Raw genomic sequence first — 27,724 nt, forward strand, 5'->3', positions numbered from 1 at the left:
CAGTTTGGGATCTCAGGGCTTCTGGAGACTTGGGTTATGCCTGACCTCCTGTATGGAGCCATTTGGGTTTTTTTTGTTTGTTTTTTACATTTTCAAAGTTGTTTGTTTGTAAGAACTGAAAATGCATGACAAATCGTAAAAACATGTAGCACTGCAGTCCACTGTGCTGACAGATGATCAGTTACCTGTGACTGGCCCTCATCTGTACACTACCAGAGCACAGAGGACTGGCAAGGTCTTTACTGATCCCTGGAGTACCATCTCAGGCAGGTATGTGTACATATGGACCCTGGGGGGGGCCAAGCACTTGCCCCTTTGGCCTTTGACTTCTATTTCTTCTCCTGATTTTAGTATTAAATTAGGCCCGTGTCATCCATTCTCAGTTATAAGTGTGCTGTAAATAATCTGAGGTGGCACATGGTTTGTTACACAGAACCATGTGGGAAGGTGCCCTTAGAAACTGTTTGGAAAAGGGCAGCCACTTGCAAAAGATACTTGGCAGGTGATTGGACAAACCATCTTTGGATTACTGTATATCTCGTGCTAACTTTAACCAATCAGAAATGAGTAAGAGCAGACGCGACCACCACCTGAGCCATTTGGTATATCAAACTCTTACTGTAGCCAGTAGAGAGAAGAGCTGACACATCTTCAGGCTGTTCTTTGCTCTTCCTTCAATGAAATATACTCTCTCCTTCAATAGAACTCATACTATAGCATCTACACTCACCTCTTCAGTAGCTGCCATTGTGGTTTTCAAATGAACAGATGCTTCTCTCACTGGTTCACACCTAAACCACACCCGTATACCCACGCTCATAGGATGCTGGTGTGTTCAACCACTGTGTTTTGCCACTCGCAAATCCAACAAATGTTGTAAGTTCTAATTCTGTGAGACCACACAAGCCCCACCCCTCTCTTTTTGATTTTCTTGGTCAAAGGTAGCACGGTTAACGCATCCTGCACAGCAACATCCACGTCTCCATGAGCTGCCGTCACTGGTCACAGCCAGGTGTTTCCCCTTGGCCCCTGCATTGTTTAACACTGTTGTCAGGTCCAGAATATAAGCAGGTCTCTAACAAATAACACATAACTTTCTTTAGTGAACCTGCTCTGCTCACATTCACTCACAACTCATCCAGGCAAAGCCCATGCTCAGCTCCCCCTCCCTACACACAGCCACCATGATCAGTTACTGGAGACAGTGTTTCAGTGTCTCCAGATAAACGCTCAGTCATTCCATGAAGAGTATTTCTAAGGTAGTAATGGTCCATCTAAAATAAATACTTTATATTACTCTCAAGGTGCACTCAGTGTTAATCATTAGAGAAAGAAATGTAACATATTTTTGAGTTTGTATTATTACCTCATTAACATTGTAAATATTAAGATTATGAGTCAAAAATTACACAGTGCCCCTTAAATAGCCTGTATGTATTACGTCAAAGTGTCTCAGGTTTTTTTCCACCTTGGTTATTGTGACAGTGTGAGATCAGTACATTTAACATGTAATAGTGTGAGATCAGTACATTTAACATGTGATGGTGTGAGATCAGTACATTTAACATGTGATAGTGTGAGGTCAGTACATTTAACGTGTGATAGTGTGAAATAGGTACATTTAACATATGATAGTGTGAGATCAGTACATTTAACATGTGATAGTGTGAGATCAACATGTGATGGTGTGAAATCAGTACATTTAACATGTGATAGTGTGAGATCAACATGTGATGGTGTGAGATCAGTACATTTAACATGTGATAGTGTGAGATCAACATGTGATAGTGTGAGATCAGTACATTTAACATGTGATAGTGTGAGATCAACATGTGATGGTATGAGATCAGTACATTTAACATGTGATAGTGTGAGATCAACATGTGATGGTGTGAGATCAACATGTGATGGTGTGAAATCAGTACATTTAACATGTGATAGTGTGAGATCAACATGTGATGGTGTGAGATCAGTACATTTAACATGTGATAGTGTGAGATCAACATGTGATAGTGTGAGATCAGTACATTTAACATGTGATGGTGTGAGATCAACATGTGATAGTGTGAGATCAGTACATTTAACATGTGATAGTGAGATCAACATGTGATAGTGTGAGATCAGTACATTTAACATGTGATAGTGTGAGATCAGTACATTTAACATGTGATAGTGTGAGATCAACATGTGATAGTGTGAGATCAGTACATTTAACATGTGATAGTGTGAGATCAACATGTGATGGTGTGAGATCAGTACATTTAACGTGATAGTGTGAGATCAACATGTGATAGTGTGAGATTCGTACATTTAACATGTGATAGTGTGAGATCAGTACATTTAACATGTGATAGTGTGAGATCAACATGTGATAGTGTGAGATCAGTACATTTAACATGTGATAGTGTGAGATCAGTACATTTAACATGTGATAGTGTGAGATCAGTACATTTAACATGTGATAGTGTGAGATCAGTACATTTAACATGTGATAGTGTGAGATCAACATGTGATGGTGTGAGATCAGTACATTTAACGTGATAGTGTGAGATCAACATGTGATGGTGTGAGATCAGTAAATTTAACATGTGATGGTGTGAGATCAGTACATTTAACATGTGATAGTGTGAGATCAGTACATTTAACATGTGATGGTGTGAGATCAGTACATTTAACATGTGATAGTGTGAGATCAGTACATTTAACATGTGATGGTGTGAGATCAGTACATTTAACATGTGATAGTTTGAGATCAACATGTGATGGTGTGAGATCAGTACATTTAACATGTGATAGTGTGAGATCAGTACATTTAACATGTGATAGTGTGAGATCAGTACATGTAATCTGTTATCCAGTTCAGATTTTGGTCAGAAGGCTTTGGCTCGAGCGGAAGTGCTTTCTTGGAGCCGGCGGAGCGCGTTGACGTGACTGTGGTCCTGGCAGGAGGGTGTTAAACACACTCATCCCTCCGTCCGCTTCAAACCGGGTTAGTGCTGCAGAATACACCGTCCGGCCTGCCGTTGTTTGACGCTCCGCCTGAGGTTCCGCTGCCCGTCGCTTGGGTCCCTTTACTGCCTCCATCGGTTCCTGTGTCCGCAGGATGAGACGGGCCCGCGGTGCTCTGCGCACTGTGGAATCATCCGTTTCTGCCGCTCTGCTTTTGGACGCCCGGAGCTCCATCTTCAACGCCAGAAATAAACCATACGAATTAGCATCATACACGGCGGAGGGAGTGAGGAGGAGTCGTGCTCGGCAGACATCACTGCTCCGTCCTCCCTCAGCGTGCTGAGAAACAACCATCAGCCCTCCTGATCCGTTTGGACAGAAACATCTGGAACGTTGTTGTTCTGCTGCTGTCGGGTTTTTCGACATTGTGGTCATGTAAGTACTGATGGGCATGCACAGTACTGGGATCAGATCCTGTTATCTGTTATTGTGTGTTAATGTGGCATGGCCTACAGCACCGCTGGATATTCAGACGCGTTAGCTCTCAGGATTACATTCTGCCTCCAGTCACTGCATTTCACACTGCCATCAGACGACACATGCACCTGACTGTGTCCACATTAGCCTGATGGAGTGACTGCTGCTGCAGCTGCAGCTTGTAGAGCCCTGACCGGAGCTGGGGGCTGAATGAATGCTGAGATAAACAGGATCAAAATGACTTCAGTCAAATCTGAAATCATGTCATGACTGAGCGGCTGATTCCACCAGAGTTCATGTGGTGGCATCAGCTGTGTAACCAGTGTCCAGATGTTTACCTCTGCTTTTTGCTGCTTTATTTATTGCCAGCGGGTATTAACGAAGTTGCTGGCCTCCATGTTAAACACCACCATCAATCACACCGTTTGGTAGCCTCAGGAGATCTGAGCGACAGCTGGGCTGCAAAAAAACCTGCCTCACCTGGCACCAAACACACCTGGTACCAAACACACCTGGCACCAAACACACCTGGTACCAAACACACCTGGCACCAAACACACCTGGTACCAAACACACCTGGCAGCATTTACCATTCGTGTATACATGCAGTCCCAGGCAACTGCCCCCCGTGTCCAACAATGTATTACACCAAATAAAGAAATATATTAGGGCTGTCAATCGATTAAAATATGTAATCACGATTAATCACATGATGCCCATAGTTCACTCGCAATTAATCAAAATTAATAAATGTACCTTAAAGGGATCATTTTTAATTCTCTTATCAACATGGGAGTGGATAATTACACTTGCTTCATGCAAATGTATGTTTATTATTATTGCAACAATCCAAAACAACAACAAATACTGTCCAGAATATTCTCCAGAATAATGTCAAAGGCATAGCATGCTCAAAAAATATGCTGAAAGCATAACATGACAAACTGAAGCCCAACAAGCAACAACAGATGGGCATACTGACCTGAATGTGACAGTCCTTAGTAATACTAACACAATGTAGTGTCCAACTCTACACTTGTAAAGGTTAACTAGACAATGTTAATCGTCCTGCAAGCTGTAGCCACACATTTAGCTATCGCTGTTGAAAGTTTGTCTCATGTAGAGATGTCCAGGACGGGGGAACCGAATGTGCAAAAATGCACAGGGTCATACACAAATCAATCAGGCTCAAAAAAAGGGTCATAACAACCTACTGGGAGCTAGTGAGAAGTTCACTTGCAACAAAGTTCAACAGGCATCATACAAAGCCTGCTCTGAGATAGGAAGGGCCTTTGGCATCATGAAGACCAGGTCACATTCAATATCTTTCAAGGCTCTGGAATTGCACCCGGCTTTTGTAGTGAAGCCTCCTCAAAGGTTTTCATAACCAGACACGTTAAAGTCAAAAATCCTTCACACAAGTTTGTTGGTTCAAGTTTCATTCCATGTTTTAATTGCTGTTGTGCAATGGAAGCGAGATGGCTCACTTGTTAGCTACTTGCATCATCAGCTCTGGAAAAAAACTTAGTGTTCAACTCAGAATGTTGCTGATTAAGACGTTTGAAAAACATTAATGTTTTACAACATTAAACATTAAACATTATTAAAACTTGATTGTTAACATTCGTAATTAAACACATTGTATTTTACCGGAGCTGATGACGAGTGAGCCATCTCACTTCCTTCCCATCTCTGTTGAGAGTTGAACATATGCAGTTGTTGATTACATTACTGCAGTCCAATCAAGTACAAGTTCTAAAATTCTGCTGATGGTAAGACTTGAAAAGAATCGGCAAAGAGAGCAAGGCACCAAGGCCACAGTGGCCAATGAGCATACGATAGTCACCATGATTGGTCTGATGGACATGACCATTGTGGCTGCTGGTAAAATAATTCTCTTTCATGTTTTTGTAGAAGCTGAGCTGCTACACTGATACTTGCTTTCATACATTCAAAGTCTTTTCCTTTGGATTGACCTTTCTGCCTGGCCCCAATCAGTCGAAAAGCTAAACTCAGTTGTTAATGCAGAATGTTGATCATGATTGACCTGTTCATTGTTCTCTCCTCATGCTCAGTCCTGTCTGTTGGTGTGATGGCTGTGTTGCTGGTACTTCATCTGCTCCTCCTGTCCCTCCACACTCCAAGTCGTGCATCTCCTTCCTGTCCGCTGAGCTGTCGTTGCTACAGCCTGACGGTGGAATGTGGCTCCACCAGCCTGAGGGACATCCCCAAACATGTTCCTGCATCCACACAGGTAGTTTCATTGTACTGAAAGAAGACATTCACTGACATTACAGCGAATGTCATATCAATCGGGAATGATACCAGACTTAAAGCACCAATGACATGCAATTCACCATAAGTCATAATTCTGTGAAACATTCACCATGTGTAAAAGATGCAGCTTCCCTGCTATTTCTATGCTGGAATTACTTAAATAGTAACTCACTGCAGGTGATTGATCAGAACCACACAGAAGTCTTCAGTTCCAAAGCCTTTATTTCCACCACCACAACCGAGACAGCCCTTCTCTCTACTGGCTGATTAAATGAATGCAGGATAGTACTACCTGTGGTCACCCTACCTGCTGAGCTACATGTGCTGTGCACGACTTGCACTTAATGAGTGAACCTACAATCCAGCTTTTTGGTACACACTGCACACATCAAACTCAGTTATAATGCCAAAGTATCACTAAAACAGTGGTATTCAATTAAAATGAATAATAAAAGGTACATATAGGTGGCTGGTACAAAAGGAGACTGTCGGGCCTTGCTGGAGGTATGCACCCTACTAAATGCCATTCTAGTTTGGTTTAAAAATGCCTTATTTTCTGTGCCTCTAGTTCTGATATGAGTGGGTATGTTTGCTCAAAAGACTTGTGCATCGTCCCTCAGTGGTGCTTCATATTGCTGCCTTTAATAATGTATGATGTCATCAGCAGCAACATGACAGAGCGAGCGGATGGAATTTTCACCAGCGTGTTCATATTGCCACCAGAGGAAGAAATATCCTGGACCATGTGTATACAAATATTCCTGACAGCTACAAAGCCCTCTCACGTCCTCACTTTGGCCTATCAGATCACATTTCTCTGCTTCTTCTGCCTACTTACTCCCAGGTGATAAAGAGGGTTCAACCATCGGTAAAAACTGTTAAAGTGTGGACAGATGAAGCTACAGCAGCCCTACAGGACTGTTCTGACAGACTGGCACATACTGGCACTCAGGATAACAACATCAGTCTTGAGGAATATACATCTTCAGTGACATCATATATCAGCAAGTGTGTTGATGATGTGGTGATCATAAAGACACTGAGATCATTCCCCAACCAGAAGGCCTGCATGGATGGAGAGGTGAGGGCTCTATCCTTTCAGTCAGGTGACAAGGAAGCATACAACACCGCCAGAGCAAGACTGAAAGCTGGCATCAAGGAGACAACGAGGAGACATCAGCAGAGACTGGAGAGGGACCTCAACAGCTACAGCACTAAAGATATGTGGCAGGCAAATCAAAATGTCACAGGAGCGCCCCCATCATGTGTGAGGCCACGCTGCCGGATGAGCTGAACACATTTTATGCTGGCTTTGCTCTCCTCTCCTCAACAAAGACTCAGCTGTGAAGTCTACTCCACCTCCAGAGGACCGGCCACTGTCAGTAACCACAGCAGATGCGAGAAAAATCCTGCTGAGAGTGAATATAAATAGTGCTGCTGGTCCAGATGATGTACCTGGCCATGTACTTAAATTACATGTGCCGATCAGCTAGCTGATGTTATTACTGACATTTTTAACATCTCACTCTGAGACTCTTCCCTCCTGCCTCAAGTCAGCCATCATCGTTCCTGTACCTAAAAAGTCTGCTGTGTCTTGTCTTTATGACTACCACCCTGTGGCTCTCACCCCATTCTGCCAGCCGGGGCCCTCACCAGTGTACATATCTACTGCCGTTCACTCATATATTAAAACAAAGCACAGGCTCTACAGTCCTAAGGAAACTGAAGAAGGCTAATTTTCAGAGCCAGATTCTGTTTTACAGAGGAGCAAAAGAAAGCATCCTGACTGGAAACATCACACACTGGCATGGTTCATCACAGCCCAGGACAGGAAGCTCTACAGCGGGTGATTAAAACCACCAGAACATCACTGGTACCATCTACAGAGCATCAGGGACATCAGTGAAGTGAGATGTCTGCACAGAGCCCAAAGATACTAAAAGACAACACCCACCCAGCCACAGTCTGTTCACCCTGCTGCCATCTGACAACAGATACAGAAGTATCTGCTGCCAGACCACCAGACTACAGAGCAGCTTCATTCCCCAGGCTGTGAGAGTCCTCAATTCATCATCAGCACTCCACTCTTTAAAGTAGTTTTAGTTATCGTTTTTCTGTGATGTAGCATAAAGAGACTAAACTTCAGTTTCAATTTTGCAGCCCTGGTGTTGTAAAATGATTAATAAATGAACTCTGTCACCTTTATGTCTCCAGAGATTGACATCAGTTCCTTAGCACCACTTTGCTAACCTTGAGGTAGGGGGATCTCGGGTAGAGCAAGGCGTTGTTGATTATTCCAAGTTTTGCAACAGATTTTAAGGTCACACTTGGCCGCTTGATAGTTTCTACCACAGCACCAGTAGTAGTTATTTTCTTGGACCCACATACGTTGGAGCAGTTCTTGAGTGAGTGCTTGGTGTTAACACAGAATAGGCAACACTTCTTTGGGGCTTTTCACACATCAAACTTCCTGAAACTCTCTTTTTATCCCTATTTATTTTGTCTTCTCTCCATCCAGACCATCTTTCTCCAGGACAATGTGATTGGCCAGATCCGGCGACAGGACCTCACTCTGCTGAGGCACCTACACTACTTGTACCTGCAGGTAATAACACAGCATACACACATAAACCTGAAGGGTTGGGTATAAAGAACTGGTTTTGTAAAGTGCAAAGTTTTTACCTACTGAGCTTTCGTCTACGTCAAGCCACAAGCAGCAATGAAAGCTTTGCGAAACGCATTCATAGCTTCAGCTATTTCAATTCTGTTTAAAAAAGGAGGGAAACCACTAACACAGTTGGTTCATCATCACAAAGCATGTGGCATTTCAACTGTGTGCTCAAAGTTCCACCATTTGTCCCCCCTTCATCAGATTCAAACAAAAATTGTGTGTGTGTTCAGGAGATAATGCAGGATGTTTAAACCTAAACCCAGTTAATTGAATTACTCCTGAGATATGACAAATATGTAACTGATCATGCTCACTTTCACCAAACAATATGGCACTTCAGATTGTGGTTAATACTTGCCACCAGAGCATGCAGACCTTAATTAGTGAAATTCCTGCATCAGGTTTTGAGGTAAATATTTTGGTTTTATATTTTTTGTGCTATATGTGACAATTCATGAACATACCAGCATCTTCTCAGAATAATTTTGTTCTTGTCATTCACTCAACCCATGCCATACAGATGCTCCCCAAATATTCAACCAACAATTAGGAAACCATTTAATTAATCTTTGTTGAATATGTATTTGAAATGTTTAAGCTTGCACTCTCATGTCCCAACACTGGCCAAGTAAAGATATTCTTTGTTCATATTATTGTTGGTACATATTCTCACAAGTTGTAACAGTGGAGTTATAAGCCAGTCTTCTCAAGAAAAAATGTTCAAAAATGTATGTACTAATATTTAGCTGGCTACGATCAAACCCTTTATTGCTTTTAACTAAATGGTCATGTACTGACTATACATTCCACCTTAAGGCAATCTGAGCCAATGTGGCAGACAAGTAATAGTAACTAGAATACTTGCATTCCATGAAGAAAATGGAGGTTATTGGTGGATCAGCTGCTTCTGGTGAGTGATGTGTGCAATAATCAAAGTCCTGTAATTGGTCAGTTTATCACAAAATTATGTGATCAAGAGCTTTGGCATTGTCAGATAAATTTTATGTGTACTTTAACGCCAGCTATCGACATCCCATTTCACAGCAGCGTTGGTGACTTTAGTCTCATAATAGAAACAAAATTGGTGGCAATTGAATCATGCATTTAAGAGATAAAGCTGCATTTTATAAAAATGGCAACAAGGTGGCGCTGTTGGTACCATGCTTCAATATGTCAAGTTAAAGCTTATTAAGTTCATCAGGCTACACCTTAAAAATTTAGAAGACCAATTAAAGACAAACAGTCTAAATATGGTATTTACCAAATGTGTTGAGGATTGGATGAAGTACGACATGGCCCATGGTCAAAGTAGGTTCATCCAAAGAACCCGCTGTACCAAAATGTTTCTTCTACTCCCAATGGTTCATGAGTTATTAGCCAAAACTAGAATGCTTAAGTTTATGAATTCTGATGAATATGTGCACACTCCTATGGATGGCCGTTCATAAAGTTATTACACTACAATATTCGTATCAAAAGAAAGGGCTAAGTTGAAACAAGTATGCTGTATATGTAAAAAAAATCTGAAAATGTAGTGTGGATACAGTGTCTGACACCTAACATGAATTTCATGCCTGAAAAATCTTAAAAATGAAATAAACTGCACTGTGCTGCTGAAAAACCTGGAAGCTGAAATCTAAAACTGTCTCAATTTGGAGCTGCATTGCATGCAGAGCTACTAACCCTGAAGGTTAAGTTTGACCACTGTCAAATTTGGAAGTTGAAATGGATAGCCTGAAATAACTGAACGAAACACCTTATATTAAAATCATACAGATACTAATGCTGCTTCCAACCTCAAAGTGTTCCAAGTGCAAGACGCCTTGATTCCTATTTGACAAGTGTACACACAATAGTACCTTCAGCAGTGCAGCCTTCTTGCATTATACGTGAAATAGAGGAGAAAAATGACACAAGATAACAGACTGCATTTTTTTTCAGCACTTTAATACTTGGAAATGCATCAACACACATTATTCACTAGCCTTTTACACATAATGAAGTCTACACCCTACACCCTTTCCATGGGTGCTGCCATTGTTTGAGGACAGACAGACTGCTCCCTCATTGAACGTTTTCTGGGAGGAGGGTGGAAATTTTCGAGTTCCAGGTTGTCTGGAATGCAGCGTCATAGCACAGATAAATTGCTTGACACAGAAAAGGCATTGATTGGTTTAAAGGCCTGAGAGTTGCAAAGCAATTCAGAAGTGTGAAATGAAAAGCTAGAATTGAAAACTGAATTGCATTACCAAAGGAGGCGAAGAGCTGTAATGCATGGCTGATAAAACTGGAAACTAAATGGTATTATTGTCAAATTCTTTCTTTTGTAATAAACTAGTGCAGTGCCCAAAAATATGACTGTCGCCTGGCCTCTATTTCACACTCCACATTGATTGCATAGGTCAACATTAAAAGTGAAATTAGCAGAGGCTTAGTATTTAGTATCTGGCCTGCACACACTCCCATTCATGCAAATGAATATACGAATTCACTCACATTTACACATGCGCACAAAAGTCCACAGACCCTCTGTGAATATTTGTATTTTTTTATGTTTTTGCTGCTCCATGTGGGCTACCTTATGTTTGATCCTATGTTTACGCTGTTTGCCTGTAATGCACATTCAGGTAAGATTCCTTCTATAAGCCTCCAGGGGTTTCCTGAGCCTCACCTGCACAATCTGCTTCTGTTTTTGTTGCTGTGTTTCTGCTGCTTTGTTTAACTTAGTTTAGTTTAGTTTATTAGTTTATTATGTCGAAGACAATCCTAATTAATCAACTGTATCAATAACAGTAAAAAGGGCAGCTTTAGCAACATGGCTAATATCCTGCTGCAGTCCCCGGCCAGATGACAATAGGCACCCTAAAAAGCAAAACAAAAACAATATAATACAGCACATTGATTAAAAGAGAGCGTTAGGACAGCTGGGAGACAAGATAAATCAATGACGATAGGCGAGAACAGTGAAACATCAGTACAATCATGCAGAGACAACACATAATCGAGACACACAGAAGCAGCACATAAAACATAATCACACATCAGCACATACAATCACATTCAGGAGTGCGGACAGACATCACGTACTGTATAGACAGGCAGCATCCATGATCATGACGCAAAATAACACAGCCATATGTTAGTGTGTGCAGGTGTAATTGTCGGCAAGCCATGTTTTTAACTACTGTGCTAGTAAAGACTTTGAAGATTATTTTTGAATTACTTGATTAATATAACTAGAATCTACTCAAAATAAATATCAAACATTTTTCTTTAATCATCTTATAATAATCATCATCTAATATCCAAGTCACTTCTGTGTTATGATATTATAATAATATAATATATAATATTAATAATAGACCCTATTTGTCAGATGCCTGATCAGAAGAATACTGGACCTCAAATTCAAAAGCTGCTGTGACACACATTCATTTCATCACTATGTCACTGAAAGCCTTTCTCAACACTGGAGATTAACTATCTTTAGTTAAGTATTTGACTTAAAACTTAAAATGGTTATGACACTTGAGTAACATGCATTTAAGAGACTTACTGGCAAATGTATTTTTGCACCAGTGCTGGGAAAATAAGTGAAATTATTTATAAACTGTCTGCAGCATTTGTTTAAGCCATTTTTCTTGCTCATACATGGCCTTTAAGTGAACAAAAATAATATAAAACAGTCGAATAACAAAGTTAGATGGTGCAACAGTGTAACTTTACGTCACCATAACAGCAGCAGTATAGAAATGACTTTTAACATTTGGGCGATGAAGATACTGTTGGCTTTGGAGAAAGCAGTGAGCAAAGTGATATTGATTTTTGTCGGTGGACCCTCTTTTAGGTTGCTGCTGCTCCTGAACACAGCAGTGCATTTATTGCTCAGCTTCCTACACTGGTACTCCCACTGCTTCTCCACACTGGGGGCATGCTGACTGCAATCTCTGTTTTCACTGTCTACTTTTTTGTTTATAGAGCACACTGTGTGAAAAGCCTTTTCTCTGACTCCCCACCCCCACTGCTTCACAGAGCGGTGTTTATTCAAATTGTATTAGTATTGACCGTGTTGTGTGTCTAACTCGCACCAAATTTGACACTGCATGTCCTTGGGTCCTCAGCAACAAACCTGCCAAGCATGGCCATAGCCAGCTATGAGGTCACCAAGGTCCGGACCTCGGTAATTGTGTCCTAAATATTAAAATAAAAAATGATGCTATATAACTGTATAATCAGGGGTTGAAATGTCTGGCCAGTCCTTTAATGTCTGTGTGGCAGCTCTACTTTTATAAATCTATTATTTTATAAATTCATGCATAATACGTTAAGAGTTGGTCAGCTGGTCCCAGGTCTGCTGGTTATTCTACCACAGGCACTCCTCCACATGACTGTTCAAAGCAGCATAATGGCAGACGCTGCAGCAGGAGGATGGTTTTCAAATCGCACTGACCTCTAACATTAACAGATGAGCTACCAGTGCTCAGTGCAGCAGGCTACAGCTGTGAAGGCATCAGAGCACCGAGCTGACAGGAGCAGTACGTGTGTGTGTTGTGTTAAAACGTATAAGTTTAATGTATACACACCGTACATGCTTCAAAAAGAATATTACTCCTGATTTCTGCTGTAATGTAGCCAAATGTGCATTGAACTAGTCACGCTCAGTGGTGTAGTGATGAAGACAAAAGCACAGACCAAATTATTCACACGAAACAAACTACTGATGTAATGTTTCAACCACAGAGGGTCTTCAGGTTAGAGTGAAGACATGAAGTCAGATGAGTTGTCTGATATGAGACATCTTCAGAAAGATGACAGACTGATGTGGACACATCTTTAATCTTACTGTCTTCATGTGATTGGACGGACCAGATGTGGGCTCATCTGTACTGGATTCACCAAAGTTTAAAGGAATAGTTCACTCTAGAACAAAATTCTGTCATTATCGACTCACCCTCATGCTGATGAGAAATCTGGTGTAGTTTCTTATTCCTCAAAATGCAGCTGGAGACCCGCGGGGTCTGAAGACAGGTGACTTCATTGCAAATGCTCTAACTGTATATAAATAAGGTCTAATAGGAAGAGGAGGAGGAGGAGAGCAGGAGGGAGAAAGGGAGTAGGAGATGAGAAGAACAGGAGGGGGAAAGGAGAGGAGGAGGAGGAAGAGCAAAAGATCTGAACATTTTAATATTTAAATCTTTTTTTAACTGAAAGTATGAAGAAGTTGTAGTTGATCAAAAGAATGTACAGAAGATGAAAACAAATACCAAAGCACACAATAGTGTGAATACTACACAAGCATTACCTCCAATAATAATAACAATAATAATAATAATAATAATAATAACGCTTAGAAGAACAACAATGTGAATACTGAATTCTGTCTGTCTGACTACTCAGGAGTACTCAGCTGAGAGAGTAAGAATAGTGAAAGTACAGAGCACAGAACACTAAGTGTAATTGCTGCAGCATTCACACAGTAAACCATCCCAAACAATATGGCTCTGTCCTTCTGGGGCTTGAAAACTAAAAGCAAAAAATGATGTGCTAAGTTAAAAGTCCAGTATGTAGGATTTAGTGGCATCCACCGGTAAGGTTGTAGATTGCATAGACCTGAATAACCCTCCCTTCACCCTCACCTTACAAGTGTGTAGAACAGGGCTTCTCAAAGTCACAACTCCGGTCTGAATACACATCCAAGTTCACAGATATAAATGTGCTTCTGTCCTTCGTTGTCTTGTGTCAGAGTTTGAGACACACAAAGATGGACCAGGACTTCATGTTGCATTCAGGTTCAGGTTATAAACTCTGAAATCTACGTCACTTTAAATGGCAGTCTGGCATCAACAAGGAAATCATGGTGTATTCAAGTGCACCTCATAAACTCAAAAAAACTACTTGCACGGCCATGAAGGTTGTTTAGATGGGAAAGTTTTGGATTTTTCTTGTTGTCTCACAACAACACTTTAAATAATGAGATGCTAAAATAACATTCATTTCCACAAAAGAAACCTGTTTTTATCATTTTAGTGTTTTTTTACTGCTGAATTTTTAAACAATTAACTTTGATTTATTTTAAAATTATTTTATTTTTATTATTTTTTAAATGTGAATAATTATATATAAAGTTCAGTGTCAAACTTTTGATATGAAGATGCCGACTACATCATCATCTAAGCTGCTGCTCACATTCAACCCTGACGCAGATTCAACAGATGCACTATGTATTTCTGTTTATTTCTATATTTTTATATTATTATTTCTATATATCTGTATATATGTTCTGTTATTTGTGTGGCATGAAGGAGTTTACAAATGTAAATTACATTATGCAACCCTGTGTTGTGTAATGATGCATAAAACACCTTGTACCTTAAAGACGTGAGATGTGCAGTCTGGACCCTAACCTTGAACAAAATCCGAGGCGTACCTTTGAGTAATAACTTTCAGAACCCCCAGTGTAGATGAACCTTCAGTGGCAGCTAAATTGTGGAAGGAAGAGGACCCGCTCTCTCTGTAGATATAAAGGGCTCATTCTAAAATAACAGAACAATGACATTCCTATTTTTCAGATGATTATACACTTGTGAAAACATAATTATGAATATTGTATTCCATTTATGCAAATAGTTCCGTCCTCCTAAAACAAGAAAAAAATGAAACAAATACATAATAATAAATGAGGCACTGTGTGAAATCTGTGTACCCACGTTTCCAAATCATGAAGGGGCCCAAAAAAAACTTTAATAAGCCGGTAGGTAATAGCTTTTAAAGAGTTCAATGATACTTTATTTCCAATGTGAAAGGCTCAGGTTTTATGACAAATCCATAAAACACTAAACAAATAACATCAAGCAATTAATCAGTTTTTGATATTTAAACTTTAACTGTGTTAAGTAATTCCAGTCCAGTGTAGTCTCAACATTGTATAGTCAGAAATAAATACTCAGAACAGAGGAAAACACTTACATTTGTATTCAGATGTTTTCTTTCAGTTATTCTAGCTTGAATGCACCAGCAGCTGAACTTTATGCTGCTCCAGGTTTAAGGAACACCATCACCCATAACTCAGTAACTAACAGTTATTTCCACACTGCTTTAACTTGTTTTTTGGATATAAAACCATGGTTTCATACTGATATGATTGGGTCACCTACCCACTCTACCTCAATCCCAGGCTGTGGCTGCATGTCGAGGCGACCTTGGTCAAGATACTGGACCCCCAAATTGCTCCTGATAGCTGTTCCATTAGTGTGTGAATGGCTGAGCATGGTAATATGGTGTGGTGCTTTGGATAGGGGCACTGTATCACTCGTGATGGGCAGGTTGGCACCTTGCATGACAGCCTCTGCCATCAGTGTATGAATGTGTGTGTGAATGTGTTATGTAACTAGTATTGTAGAGCACTGTGAGATATAAATGCTGTGCGTTTACCATTTTTTTATTCCACCCACTCATCTTTCTTGTCACAACCTGGCACCTACATTACCACAATGCTTCTTGACTGCTAACAGTGCAGTCAGGGGTTCAGGTGTGTTATGCTAGTAGCAGCTAATGTAGTTTCAAGGCATTGTCAGGGTGAAACTAAAAGGGATCCAAATGTGAAACACACGGGCAGGCAGGTAACGTAACAAATGAAATCAAAACTGAAAACCAAAGTCCAAAATACAAAGTTCAAGCACAAAAACTGGCAACAAAAGGCAACAGAAACAGAAGGAGCAGGCAGGCCAAAACCAAGAGAAAAGAACAACAAAAACTAAATAAATGCAAGAACCAAAGAAACTCTTGAAACGCAGGCAGGAACACGAAGGACACACGGGATTAAACAGGATTGAGACACATGACAAACAGAACAGACAAAGAGAGAGGGGAAGACAAAGACCTAAATACACAGGGGGTGATAAACTGATGGGACACAGGTGAACACAGAGAAAGGGTGGGAAAACAGACAATGGGAGGAAGTGAAAAGCAAATATGAACCACAAACTCAAACCACGACAGGCACTAGCTCGAAGCAGAGATGACTAATGGGCTCCATCGGTCTGACCACTAATTTTAATGTAGTGAAGCAGTATGACAGTAGAAGCTGCAGTCCGTGAGCAATAACCAGCAGCTTATATTTTTCTTTGGTCATCTTCTTGTGTTTCTCCTCCTCCAGAACAACACCATCTCAGCAGTGGAGCCTGGCTCTTTCCAGAACCAGGGTCAGCTGTTGGAGCTCGCTCTGAACGGAAACCGGATCCACCTTGTGACAGCTGACATGTTTCAGGGGCTCGAACATCTGCGCATTCTTTACCTAGCAGGAAATGACATCACGCGCCTGCTGGACTATACCTTCCATGGCTTACAGGTAAGGCATGTTAGAGAATATGTCTGGTGTCCATTACATTTCTAACAATAAGCTCAGTACAGAGCTATGTAGGATGCGTCCTCTGTTTCCTGCTCAGAACAGCAGTTTTCTTCATTTCTGAATGAAGCTCCATGGATATGTACCCTTTCCTCCATGTCTGTGCAGCGTCTGCAGGAGCTCCATTTGCAGCACAACAGTATAGAGATGTTAGCAGACCAGGCTCTAGTTGGTTTGACTTCTCTGGCTCTGTTGGACCTGAGCAGGAATAATCTTCACACAATTGGCCCTGCATCCCTGCGCCCTCTGGTCAGCCTGCAGGTGCTGCGTATCACAGGTGAGACTGGATTACCGACATACATATTAATGTATAAACGTGGTTAGAGACAATTGACGGTCATGGTTGTCTTTTTACTGTCCTAAAACTGCAACTGGCTGCTTGTGCACAGTTGTAAACAATGAGTTGTACCATGCATGGTTCATAAAGACAGAACCAAGGGGACAGACCCCTTGTGACTGAACACTGGTTGTCAAATTCAGATAAATTCGTTTTATTGGATCAGTTAGTTCCACATTCTTCTTGAGGTTATTCCTTATGCACTAAATGCATTTCTCTCTTGATGGTTACCTTTAACATTTTTAACATTTTGGACAAGTTTCAGTCTGGGCTCTGTCGGTTGCATTTAACAGAAACAGCTCTTCTCAATTTCTCCAGTGATCTGTCAAAGCAGGCTGATACAGGAGAATGTTCTGTTTTGGTATTGCAAGATCCAAGTGCAGCCTTCGATACTGTGGACCATCATGTATTGACAGATAGGCTCAGGCAGTGGGTGGATCGCCTTTGGATTATCGGTTCCCCACGTACTTGTCAGACAACCTTTTCAATTTCCAATTGATAATTACGCCTGATCAACTGAGTCATTGTTCTCTGGGGTTCCCCAAGGTTCTGCCCTGGGCCCAGTGCTGTGTGCTTTGCATTTGCTTCCTCTCTGGCAGATGAAAAGCAAGTTTAAGTATATTGCCTACCATTGTTATGCAGATGATATCCAATCATACATTTCTCCTAAGCCTGATAATGTTTCAAAATTCTCTGTTCTACTAAATTGCCTCAACTCTGTAAAATATTGCTAATTGTCTACAGCTTAACACTGGCAAAACTGAAGTTCTTGTTTCTGCCCCAGATGGCGTTGTAACAGCTTGTAACTCTCTTTTCACCGGTCTTAGCAAGACATCCAAAAAACGCTTACTAGTTGCACAAAATGCTGCTGCAAAACTCACCCTGGTTGCCCATCCCATTCAAAATCCAATTTACAATCCTTGTTATCACATTTAGAGCCCTGCATGGCCGGTCACCTGCCGACATTAAAGAGCTGCTGCTGCTATATTACACAAGTAGGACTTTGGAGTTCTCTGATCAGGGTTTGTTATCTGTTACTCACTCCAGGCTCAAAACACAAGACAAAAGGAGAGTGTAGGAGTAGCTCCTGCTCTCTGGAACTATTTTCCCTTTGGACACTAATGACACCTTTAAAAAGCAGTTAAAAACCCATCTGTTTAGATTTCTTTGTTTATTTTTCCCTTTGTTCCCTTCTTGTTGTAGCTGGTTGTCTGCTTTTAAAGTCTATTGCTTGTTTCATTGTTTGCTTTTGGTTTTCTTTATTTCTTCTTATTTTAAGCACTTTGCGCTGTCTGTTCTTGAAACGTGCTATAAAAAAACATATTTTTATTATTGTTATGAATACACTATGTGAAGTGTCCTTGTTTCCTAGAGATCAGTCCAAAGCCATTCAAAATTCTCCTCTACATAAATACATATGCATTCCTTATGTGCCTTATATGTACCTTATTAACTCAATACAAAACATTGTCTTTTAGTTCACTGAAATGTCCTGTGTTCATCATGTTCATACCAACACCAATGGCCAGGACCCCAACTTGCTCAGCATCAAGTGATTTTGACCTAAGGCCCTGTCCTGTGCTCTGCTGCAGACAACCCATGGCGCTGTGACTGTGCTCTCCACTGGCTGAGGAGCTGGATTGACGAGGAGGGCCAGCGGCTGCTCAGCTCTGCAGAACGTCGGCTCGTCTGCACAGAGCCACCACGCCTCTCCCACCTAAGCCTTGTGGAGGTCCCTCTCAATAGCCTGGTGTGTATCCCACCACTGGTGCAGCTGGAGCCCAGGCGGCTAGCTGTGCACCTCGGAGAGAGCCTGAGGGTGTCCTGCCACGCTTCTGGTTACCCTCGGCCACAGGTAGGGAAAGTTTGCATGTCATTACATGAAGATTACTCACTTGCTGTATTTTAGAATGTGAAGAGTGTGAGAGAACTTCCATTCTGATGTCAATAAAAGTTTCATGTGTGCCTGTATAATTCATTGAAGTAAGTCATTTGTGACTCATTACTGTCACAAAAAAGGTTACAGATGGCTTGGGTCAGCTCAAGTCAATTTTATTTATATGGCACCATATCACAACAGCAGTTATCACATGACACTTTCCATATTAAGCAGGTCAACATGAGACATAGAGCAAGCATTTGGCCACAGCGCCAAGGAAAACCTGACTTTTACCAGGAAGATACGTCGTGCTGAGATTTCTGTTAATCTGCTACTATTAGCTGCTTCTAATAAGTAACTACTATGATAAAGATATGATCATTTATTATAACTACAGTGATAACGATAATGATAATAAAGATAGACCATCAACAATAGACCAAGAGACCATCTGTCGATGTGATCACACCAGCCACGATGTCTGTAGACCCATGTCTACTCAGTAGTCATTACTACATTATTGCATGAGTACTGACTACATTTCATGTTTGTGATGCTATCTCGCTGCCAAAAATCTCTCCACAGACAGACAGACAATGTAACGTCATTTTTTAAAATTACTAATAATGTAATTATAACCCTCTTAACAAGACCACTGATGAAACACTAAAAATCTTTACAGGTGACCTGGAGGAAGGCATCCCAGGGTAAAGTGGTGCTTTCTCCCAGAGGCCTGGTTCAGGAGCTGGGTGCTGGAGGAGGTGCAGTAGGCAGAGCAGAGGAGCCGTCAGAGGAAGGCAGAGTCAGTCTGCAGAAGACTGAAGGCGAGCGCTTCGACCCTGACACTGGCAGTGGAATGTTGTTTCTCAGTAATGTGACTGTGGCTCATGCAGGTTTCTATGAATGTGAAGCCTGGAATGCAGGGGGTGTGGCCAGGGTGACCTTTCAGCTTGCCATCAACTCATCTACTTCCTCCTCCTCCTCTTCCTCCTCCATCTGGGCCACATGGTCCCAGGTGTCCTCGCCGTACTCCCCTGCCTGGCCCCGGCTAAGGAGCCACGGTCCTGCATTGGGCTCAGATGTGAGCAGGGAGCCCCTGTACGCTCTGGGCAGCATGGCCTTCAGCTCTCTGGGAGCTGCCACTCAGACTGCCATTGCTGTGGGCATCAGCCTGCTGGCTCTGACTGCTCTGCTGTTGGTCGCCATGATCTACAGCCGTCATCACCAACGAGAGAAGGAAGCTGATGGAGCTGAGAAGGTGTGTGTCTGTTTGACTGTACAATGGAAAATGGCACATTTATACATTTAGCATAACAAGCAATTGTTTTCTGACATATTACGTGGATGAAAGCAGGCTATTCACAGTTTCCAAGCTTTAAACTCTTTACTTTGGAACTATGATCTAATGTCTGTGTGAGGCTAAGATGAAAAAAGAAACCCTTTAAAGCACACTAGGTAATATGGACTCTATATGCTGTATCGTAGGCAGCTGGACTTCAGTTTGTTGAAGACGGTTCACCTCTCATCCAAGAGGCTTCTTCAGTTCTAACTAACTGGAGGGGAGTTGCAGGCTTTTAAACTCTGTGCTGGAGTGTCCTTACAGAGTCGTTAGGGACATGTGTGGATCGTTGGTCAAATCGGCCTTCATGTGGGTTGTTATGGCTAGGTGGCATGGTTGTTAAGCTGTCTGGGGAGAGAACTCAGTACTGCATTGTAGGTGCAAGATGGTCGTTCCAGTTTGACATAGATGGATTCTTTTACTCCTCTTTCAAACCATCTGTCCTCTCTGGCCAAGACGTTTACATTGTTGTCCTCAAAGGAATGATTTTTCTCCTTCAGATATAAGTGGACAGCAGAGTCTTGACCTGAGGAGTTGGCCCTCCTGTGTTGTGCCATTTGTTCATGGAGAGGTTGTTTTGTCTCCCCAATGTACAAATCTGTGCAGTCCTGGCTGCAGTGAAGAGCATAAACTACATTACTCTGTTTATGCCTGGGTGTTTTGTCCTTTTGTCCTATGCCTGGGTGTTTCTGCCTCAGTGTGTTGGTAGGTTTAAAGTGAACTGGAATATGATGTTTATTGAAGATCCTCCTGAGTTTCTCAGATGTTCCTGCGACATAGGGAATGATGATGTTGTTACGTTTTAACATCTCCTCCTCTCTGTCTGCTCTGGATCTTTTAGAGGTTTTGACAAAGGTCCAGTTTGGGTAGCTACAGGTTTTAAGTGCTCCCCTGATGTGCTTCTGTTCCTTCTCCTTCCCCTCTGTCTTAGTGGGCACGGTCTCAGCCTGATGGTTTAAGGTTCTGATGACCTCCAGCTTGTGCTCCAGTGGGTGATGAGAGTCGATCAGCAAGTATTGATCTGTGTGTAGGTTTTCTGTACACCTCAATGTTGAGGCTTCTGTCTTCTTCAATGTGTACTGTGCAGTCCAAGAAGGGCAGACTGTCTCCTCTGACATCTTCCTGTGTGAACTTGATCTTATTGTATTGAATATTAATTCTAAGAACTGACCTTATAGATGATGTGTGAGGAAGCACGTAAAGAGAAAATGAACTGTCCTTGTACATAAATTAAGTTTACAGGATGACACACACACACAAACACACACACACACACACACACACACACACAGCTAAAACAAAGACAAGAAACAACAACAAAGATAAGTAAACATAAACATATTATATACAGGCATGTAGTTATGATAATTGATACAGAACAAACTGACAGCATCATTAGAGGGTCCACATACAACTCAAACTCTGTGAACAGTGTGCAGGCTTACAGGAGTGCTGAAATAGTGAATACATGATATAATCTATCACCTACAAAACTGTGATGGATAAGTACCTTTTTACCTGGCATGATAAAGTCTTTCCAACATCTTGCCTTCTCCTATTACAATGAAAATATGTGATATTCAGTACAAATGCAACATTTCTATTAATAATAATTTATAAGCGATAGCTGTACCTCGATAGTGATGAATGTGAATTGTAACCTGCAGGAGGAGAGCATCCTTTATGTGAACGACTACTCTGACGGCCCCACCACCTTCGCCCAGCTGGAGGAGTACCGTGATGAGCGCGGCCATGAGATGTATGTCCTCAACAGGGCCAAGCCTGTGCTGCCTCCTGCTCCACCCACAGCCGTCTCTACCACCAGCCTGGGATGCCCTGCTCCATCTGACACCTCCAGCCACACCCTGTCCTCGGGGCCAGGCCAGACCATGAGTCCAACTCTGGCCCCCAACAAACAGCAACAGCAGCAGCAGGAGGGTGATATACGGACCATGAGGAGAATGGCAGGGGAGGGTGGGGAGGCCGAGCCTGTGATCACATCAGAGGCTGAAGGGTTGTTTCTTAATCACACAGGTCTGTTCATGGACTCTCAGATCGCCTATGAGATCCATTGCTGAAGTAGGGAGTGTCCACTGTAGCTCAGAGCATTTGTGTATGCATTACACGGTTAATGGCAAAGCCTGTCACATCTTATCTGAAGAAAGTCAGAGTGCCACTGCTGGAATCTACCAGTAACTGACAGAAAAACTCATCCCTGTGGAACCACTGACCTTCTACAAGACTTAACTATGCTTTACTATGACTGGAGAACGTTTACATACCTGGCAGAGCTCACAACCTGGTTTCATAAGTCAGTAACACTGACAGTTTTCAGTGGACATACAGTGATGTCAACACGTCGGTGGTGAGTCGGCTGGTGGGTAGACAGCTGGCAAAATGCCCTAAACTCATAAACAATTTAACTGGATGGGTACATACAGAGTCACACATGGCTGGTCTGTCCTGTACATGAGCATGTGGTTCAGCTCTTACGAGAAACCTTCCACCATCAGCTGTACAGGAGTTAACATCTGTCCTCTCAAGAACTCAAAGCTCATTGTTTTTGTAGGGTGAACATAATAAAAAGGGGCAATCATGGAATCTTCAGTCTACGTTAGAACCCTAGTGTGTTTTATAACTGTTGTTAATGTCCGGCCATGTTTTACTTTCATCTCGGTGAGCATGGGACAGCAACAACTGAATTTTGTAACTATTTGTTTAAAAGTGTGGGGACATGTTCATCATGACAGAGAGAGGATTTTAAAGGAAAGTTCTGGTTATTTTCTGAGTTTTAATCTCCTAATTTTTGTCCCACTGATCACTTCTGATTAACTTCCTGTTCAGTGAAACAGTTAAACTCTGTCTGTCTTCACACAAAACAGACAGAATTCCTAATCAAAGGCCTATCATATGCACCTTCAACAGACTGAGAGCAGAGTCTTTAAAATGAAATTAGAGTGCATACCTCCGGCAAGGCCCAACATTCCCTTAATTCAATCAGGCCTAAATCTATATCTAATAAAATATATTTAAATGTGCGAGATCCGGATTTGTATTTGGATCTGCATCAAATTGTACTCACTCATAGATACCAGCCACCTCAAAATCCATGCATTATTACCTGAGACATTAACATAAATATATTGAAAATACCAAATACTGGGTGAGACAATAGTCTCCCAGTGTTTTGGTGGAAATCTGCTCAGTAATTTTTGCGTAATCCTACTGACAAACCAACCAACCAACAAAGGGACATTGGCAAAAACATATGTATACTATATACTACTATAATAACATGAAAATGTTAACAGAGTGGGGAAATTAGGCTGTTGCAGTGGCAGAAAGTAATATTTTTAAATTAAATGAGAAGCTATAGAAAGAAATAGCACTTTATAGTGACGCCAACATAAATTATTGGAATTACTATACATTCCCCTTATTGAAATGACCAGTAACATGATCCGTATTCTAGTGTCTCAGGATAAACAAACTATTCGGATGAGCATTTCCCTTCACTTCTTCTGCCAAAGCAGAAAGGAAATTGTTGTCCATAAAGGCTAGAAGAATGGAAGAAAAGGAATGGTTAATAAGGCAGTCCATGTGATAAGAGTGTGTGGATGATTTTTTCCAAAATCACAATTGCATCAACATTGATCTGAAATAAGATTAAAGATAGCTAACACACTAATTTCGCATGATGATACAGTTCTGCTATCAGTCCACTGGGACTGTGAGAAATGTTGACATTTTTAAGTCTACAGAGTTGGATGTTGTAGTCCTTTGTGCCATAATCTCAGATGAAAATTCATGCTTCTTCTGTGACATGATGCAATGCAACTTAATGGCTGAGAAAGCTGAATCCGCATTTAAATGTTTAAATGTTCTTCTGTTATTTATTTATTTATTTATTTATTTATTTATACCATTTTACATAATTAAATACAAATTGAACAGAAGAAATGGCTTGACTATCCATACTCAACCAAAAGAAGAAAATGACCTTGTGCCCTTATGAAGCTCAAACAGGATGACATGTTGGTTATCAACTGTAGCTCTTTCTATAGTCTGGTACATGCTTGAAGAATGGTACTGAGCATGGTTAGGGATACAATGCTCTGATGCTCACAATGAGTGAAAGTGAAAGGCAAAGTGGCAACATCAGAAAGCTGTGTTTGAATTCTGCATAATGCTCTCAAAATGGAAAATTAGACAGTGAAGGTTCAGTGTTCATTTACGTATCATTGGCTCTAGACTATAGCCCTGTTAAGTTACTGAAGGAAGTAGAGCCTTTTCTGTTTTCTATGCTTTTTTAACCACGTGGTGATGTGTGATGAACATGATAGGTTCTCAGTAGTTCTTTCTAAACAGAGATTCCACAATAGTGCTGCAACAAAGGCTCGCCTCTACGCCGCCTTTGTTCACACTGAACCCAGTGTGTCATTTCATACATCATAATGTTGAGATCTGTGTGTGTGTGTGGGGGGGGGGGGGTAGATTACTGTTCATAATCGCATTGATGCTGTTATAATGTGTTGTGATTGAGATCCTGACCCACCATGCATCGTGTAAGGTGGCAAAGAAACGTTTTTGGCTGGACGTAACAAAAGGTAAGTAGCGGACCCTGTCTGTCTCTCACTCCTGGAGAGGGATTGTGACTGTTTTCTGGAGGAAGTTGTAACAGAAATTCTCCTTGTTGAGGTGGAGAGGTGCCAATTCTCTCTGTGTGATGAATCAGATCTCTTTATATATACTTTATTATACTTTATGACAGTTGTTATCCATGCCTTTCCCAAAGCAATGATCCTCTGATGTTTGTGTTTATTATGCCTTCCCCAGGCAGTTACCTGTTGATGTTTTACAGGACAATAAGTGTCTTGGCTACCTTCCTTGCCCCAGAGAATTGCCCCTCATATGACGTCCTGACCTGTTTATTCCTGACAACTCTCCATACCTGAGGTGAAGTGGATGTCCCCTCCTCTCACATCCTGATATATTCTCTACCGTACATTTCTGAATGTAAAGCTATTTATTTCCCACAAAGTTCACTGAAGACTTGGTAGGGAGGGCTGACCGTCACAGTGCTTATTTCACACAAAATGTTTTGATTCTATTTTCTGTATAAGTTGCCAAAGACTGTAACTACAATAACACAACAGTGTAAGTTGACATTGTAAGTTTTTTGCTTGAAATCACTGATCTGTTGGTTCTGAAAGCATACTGGTGAGGGTCCAGGCTGGCAGGGATGTTGTCTTGGATGAGCTGGAGAACCAGTTTCTCAAAGCACTTCATCAGGATGGGATAAGAGCCAAAGGGTGGTAGTCATGAAGACTAGACACAGTAGACTTTTTACAAATAGGAACGATGATGGCTGTCTTGAGGCAGGAAGGAAAAGTCTCCTGTGAGAGTGAGATGTTAAAAATGTCAGTAATAACATCAGCTAGCTGATCAGCAGATGTTTTTAGTACATGGCCAGGTACATCATCTGGACCAGCAGCACTATTTATAGACACTCTCAGCAGGATTTTTCTCACATCTGCTGTGGTTACTGACAGATGGGGGCGCTCCTGTGACATTTTGAATCACCTGCCACATATCTTTAGTGCTGTAGCTGTTGAGGTCCCTCTCCAGTCTCCTCTTTGTCTCCTTGATGCCAGCTTTCAGTCTTGCTCTGGTGGATTGATATGATAGAGTGCATTATTGACTTGAACGAGTCAAGAAAGCCACTTGAAGCCATTTCAAAGCAGTTACAGGTCCCAAGATCAACTGCAAATAACTAAGTACAAAGTGCATTGCACAGTAGTGTCACTGCCACGATCAGGACGAAAACACAAACTATCACCTGCTGCTGAGAGAAAACTGGTCAGGATGGTCAAGAGTCAACCAAAAACCACCAAAAGCAAGTCTGCAGTGAATCAGAAGCTGCTGGAAGACAGGTGTCAGTGTCCACAGTCAGGTGTGTTTTACATCAACATGAGCTGAGAGTCTGCCATGTAAGAAAGAAGCTCTTGATCCAGACACAGGACACCAAGAACACCATACCTACTGTCCAGCATGGTGCTAGTAGCATTATGCTGTGGGGCTGTTTTGCTGCCAGAACGACCCGAGAACCAACCAGGACAGTGAATAATTCCTGATTAATAATTGTTGTTGCCAACATGCAGTTTGTTCATATAGAAGCTGCAGTTTGAATATAACAGGGAAGTTCTGCTGCAACTGAGGGCACATTGGATTTGGATCTTTTGACATGAAGATTGTGTTCTGAAGCCAACAAGGCCTGCATTAGGTAGTTACACTTATTTTATACATGTGGCTATTGGATTTGTCACATGATCAGTTTGTGATTTTGCAAGATGGATGAATGATGAGAGCATTTATCATTGACTACAACACAGGGTAAAGAAGTTCCAATTCAATCTCTTTATTGTTGTATAAGCCAAATTCAAATAGAATATGCCAATTCAAAGCAAACACACCAGTTTATCTGGCATATATGGACTGTGGGAGGAAACCAGAGCACCCAGAGAAAACCCACACAGACATGGAGAGAACAGAAATGTTAACCCCTGAGTCACCATGCTGCCCTCAGAGTGAAGTTAAATCAACCTTAAAACATCTGGAACACATCCAATAGATTTGTGTTTATGAATTTGTATTTACTGAAATATACAGTGCCTATAAAATGTATTCACCCCCTTGGATGTTTTCCCCTTTTATTGCTTTTATAAATGGAATCATGGTCAATATAATTTGGCTTTTCTAGACAAGAATTTACAAAAAAAACCTCTCTAATGTCAAAGTGAAAACAGATTTCTACAAAGTAATGCCAATTAGTTAAAAATATATAATGTAAAATAAGTGACTCCATAAGTATTCACCCCCTTCAAGTCAGTATTTAGTAGATGCACTTTTGGCTGCAATCACAACACTAAGCCAAGTGGATAGGTCTCAATCCGGCTTGCACATCTGGACACTGCAAATTTTACTCCATTCTTCTGTGCAAAACTGCTCAAGCTCTGTCAGGTTGCATGGGGAACGGACGTGAACAGCCCTTTTCAAGTCCAGCCACAAATTCGCTATTGGAATGAGGTCTTGACTTGGCCACTCCAGAATATCCACCCTGTTGTCTTTAAACCATTTCTGTGTAGCTTTCACTGTATGCTTTGGGTCATTGTCTTGCTGGAAAATAAATCTTCTTCCAAGTCTCTTGCAAACTGAAACAGGTTGTCCTCCAGGATTTCCTTATATTTTGCTGCATTCATTTTACCCTCTTTACAACCTTCTGCTGCTGAGAAGCATGCCCACAGCATGATGCTGCCACCACCATGCTTCATGGTGGGGATGGTGTGTTTGTGGGGATGTGCAGTGTTTGGTGTTCGCCAAACATAGCATTT

At 41.5% G+C, this 27,724-nt stretch overlaps 1 protein-coding gene across 1 annotated transcript; it reads left to right on the forward strand.

The window, feature by feature from the left end:
* The first annotated feature begins 2,783 nt into the window (after positions 1–2,783).
* On the forward strand, positions 2,784–26,082 carry LOC311258690 (leucine-rich repeat-containing protein 24-like). Its single transcript, XM_084355206.1, has 8 exons — positions 2,784–3,384; positions 5,502–5,680; positions 8,222–8,308; positions 16,530–16,721; positions 16,887–17,055; positions 18,708–18,970; positions 19,677–20,252; positions 22,001–26,082. Exons 2-8 carry the CDS (start codon positions 5,519–5,521, stop codon positions 22,409–22,411), a joined length of 1,860 nt encoding a protein of 619 aa, XP_084211332.1. The 5' UTR covers positions 2,784–3,384; positions 5,502–5,518; the 3' UTR covers positions 22,412–26,082.
* The last annotated feature ends 1,642 nt before the right edge of the window (positions 26,083–27,724 follow it).

The sequence above is a fragment of the Pagrus pagrus genome (genome assembly GCF_965226575.1).
Source record: "Pagrus pagrus genome assembly, chromosome: 6".
Classification (NCBI taxonomy): Eukaryota; Metazoa; Chordata; class Actinopteri; order Spariformes; family Sparidae; genus Pagrus; species Pagrus pagrus.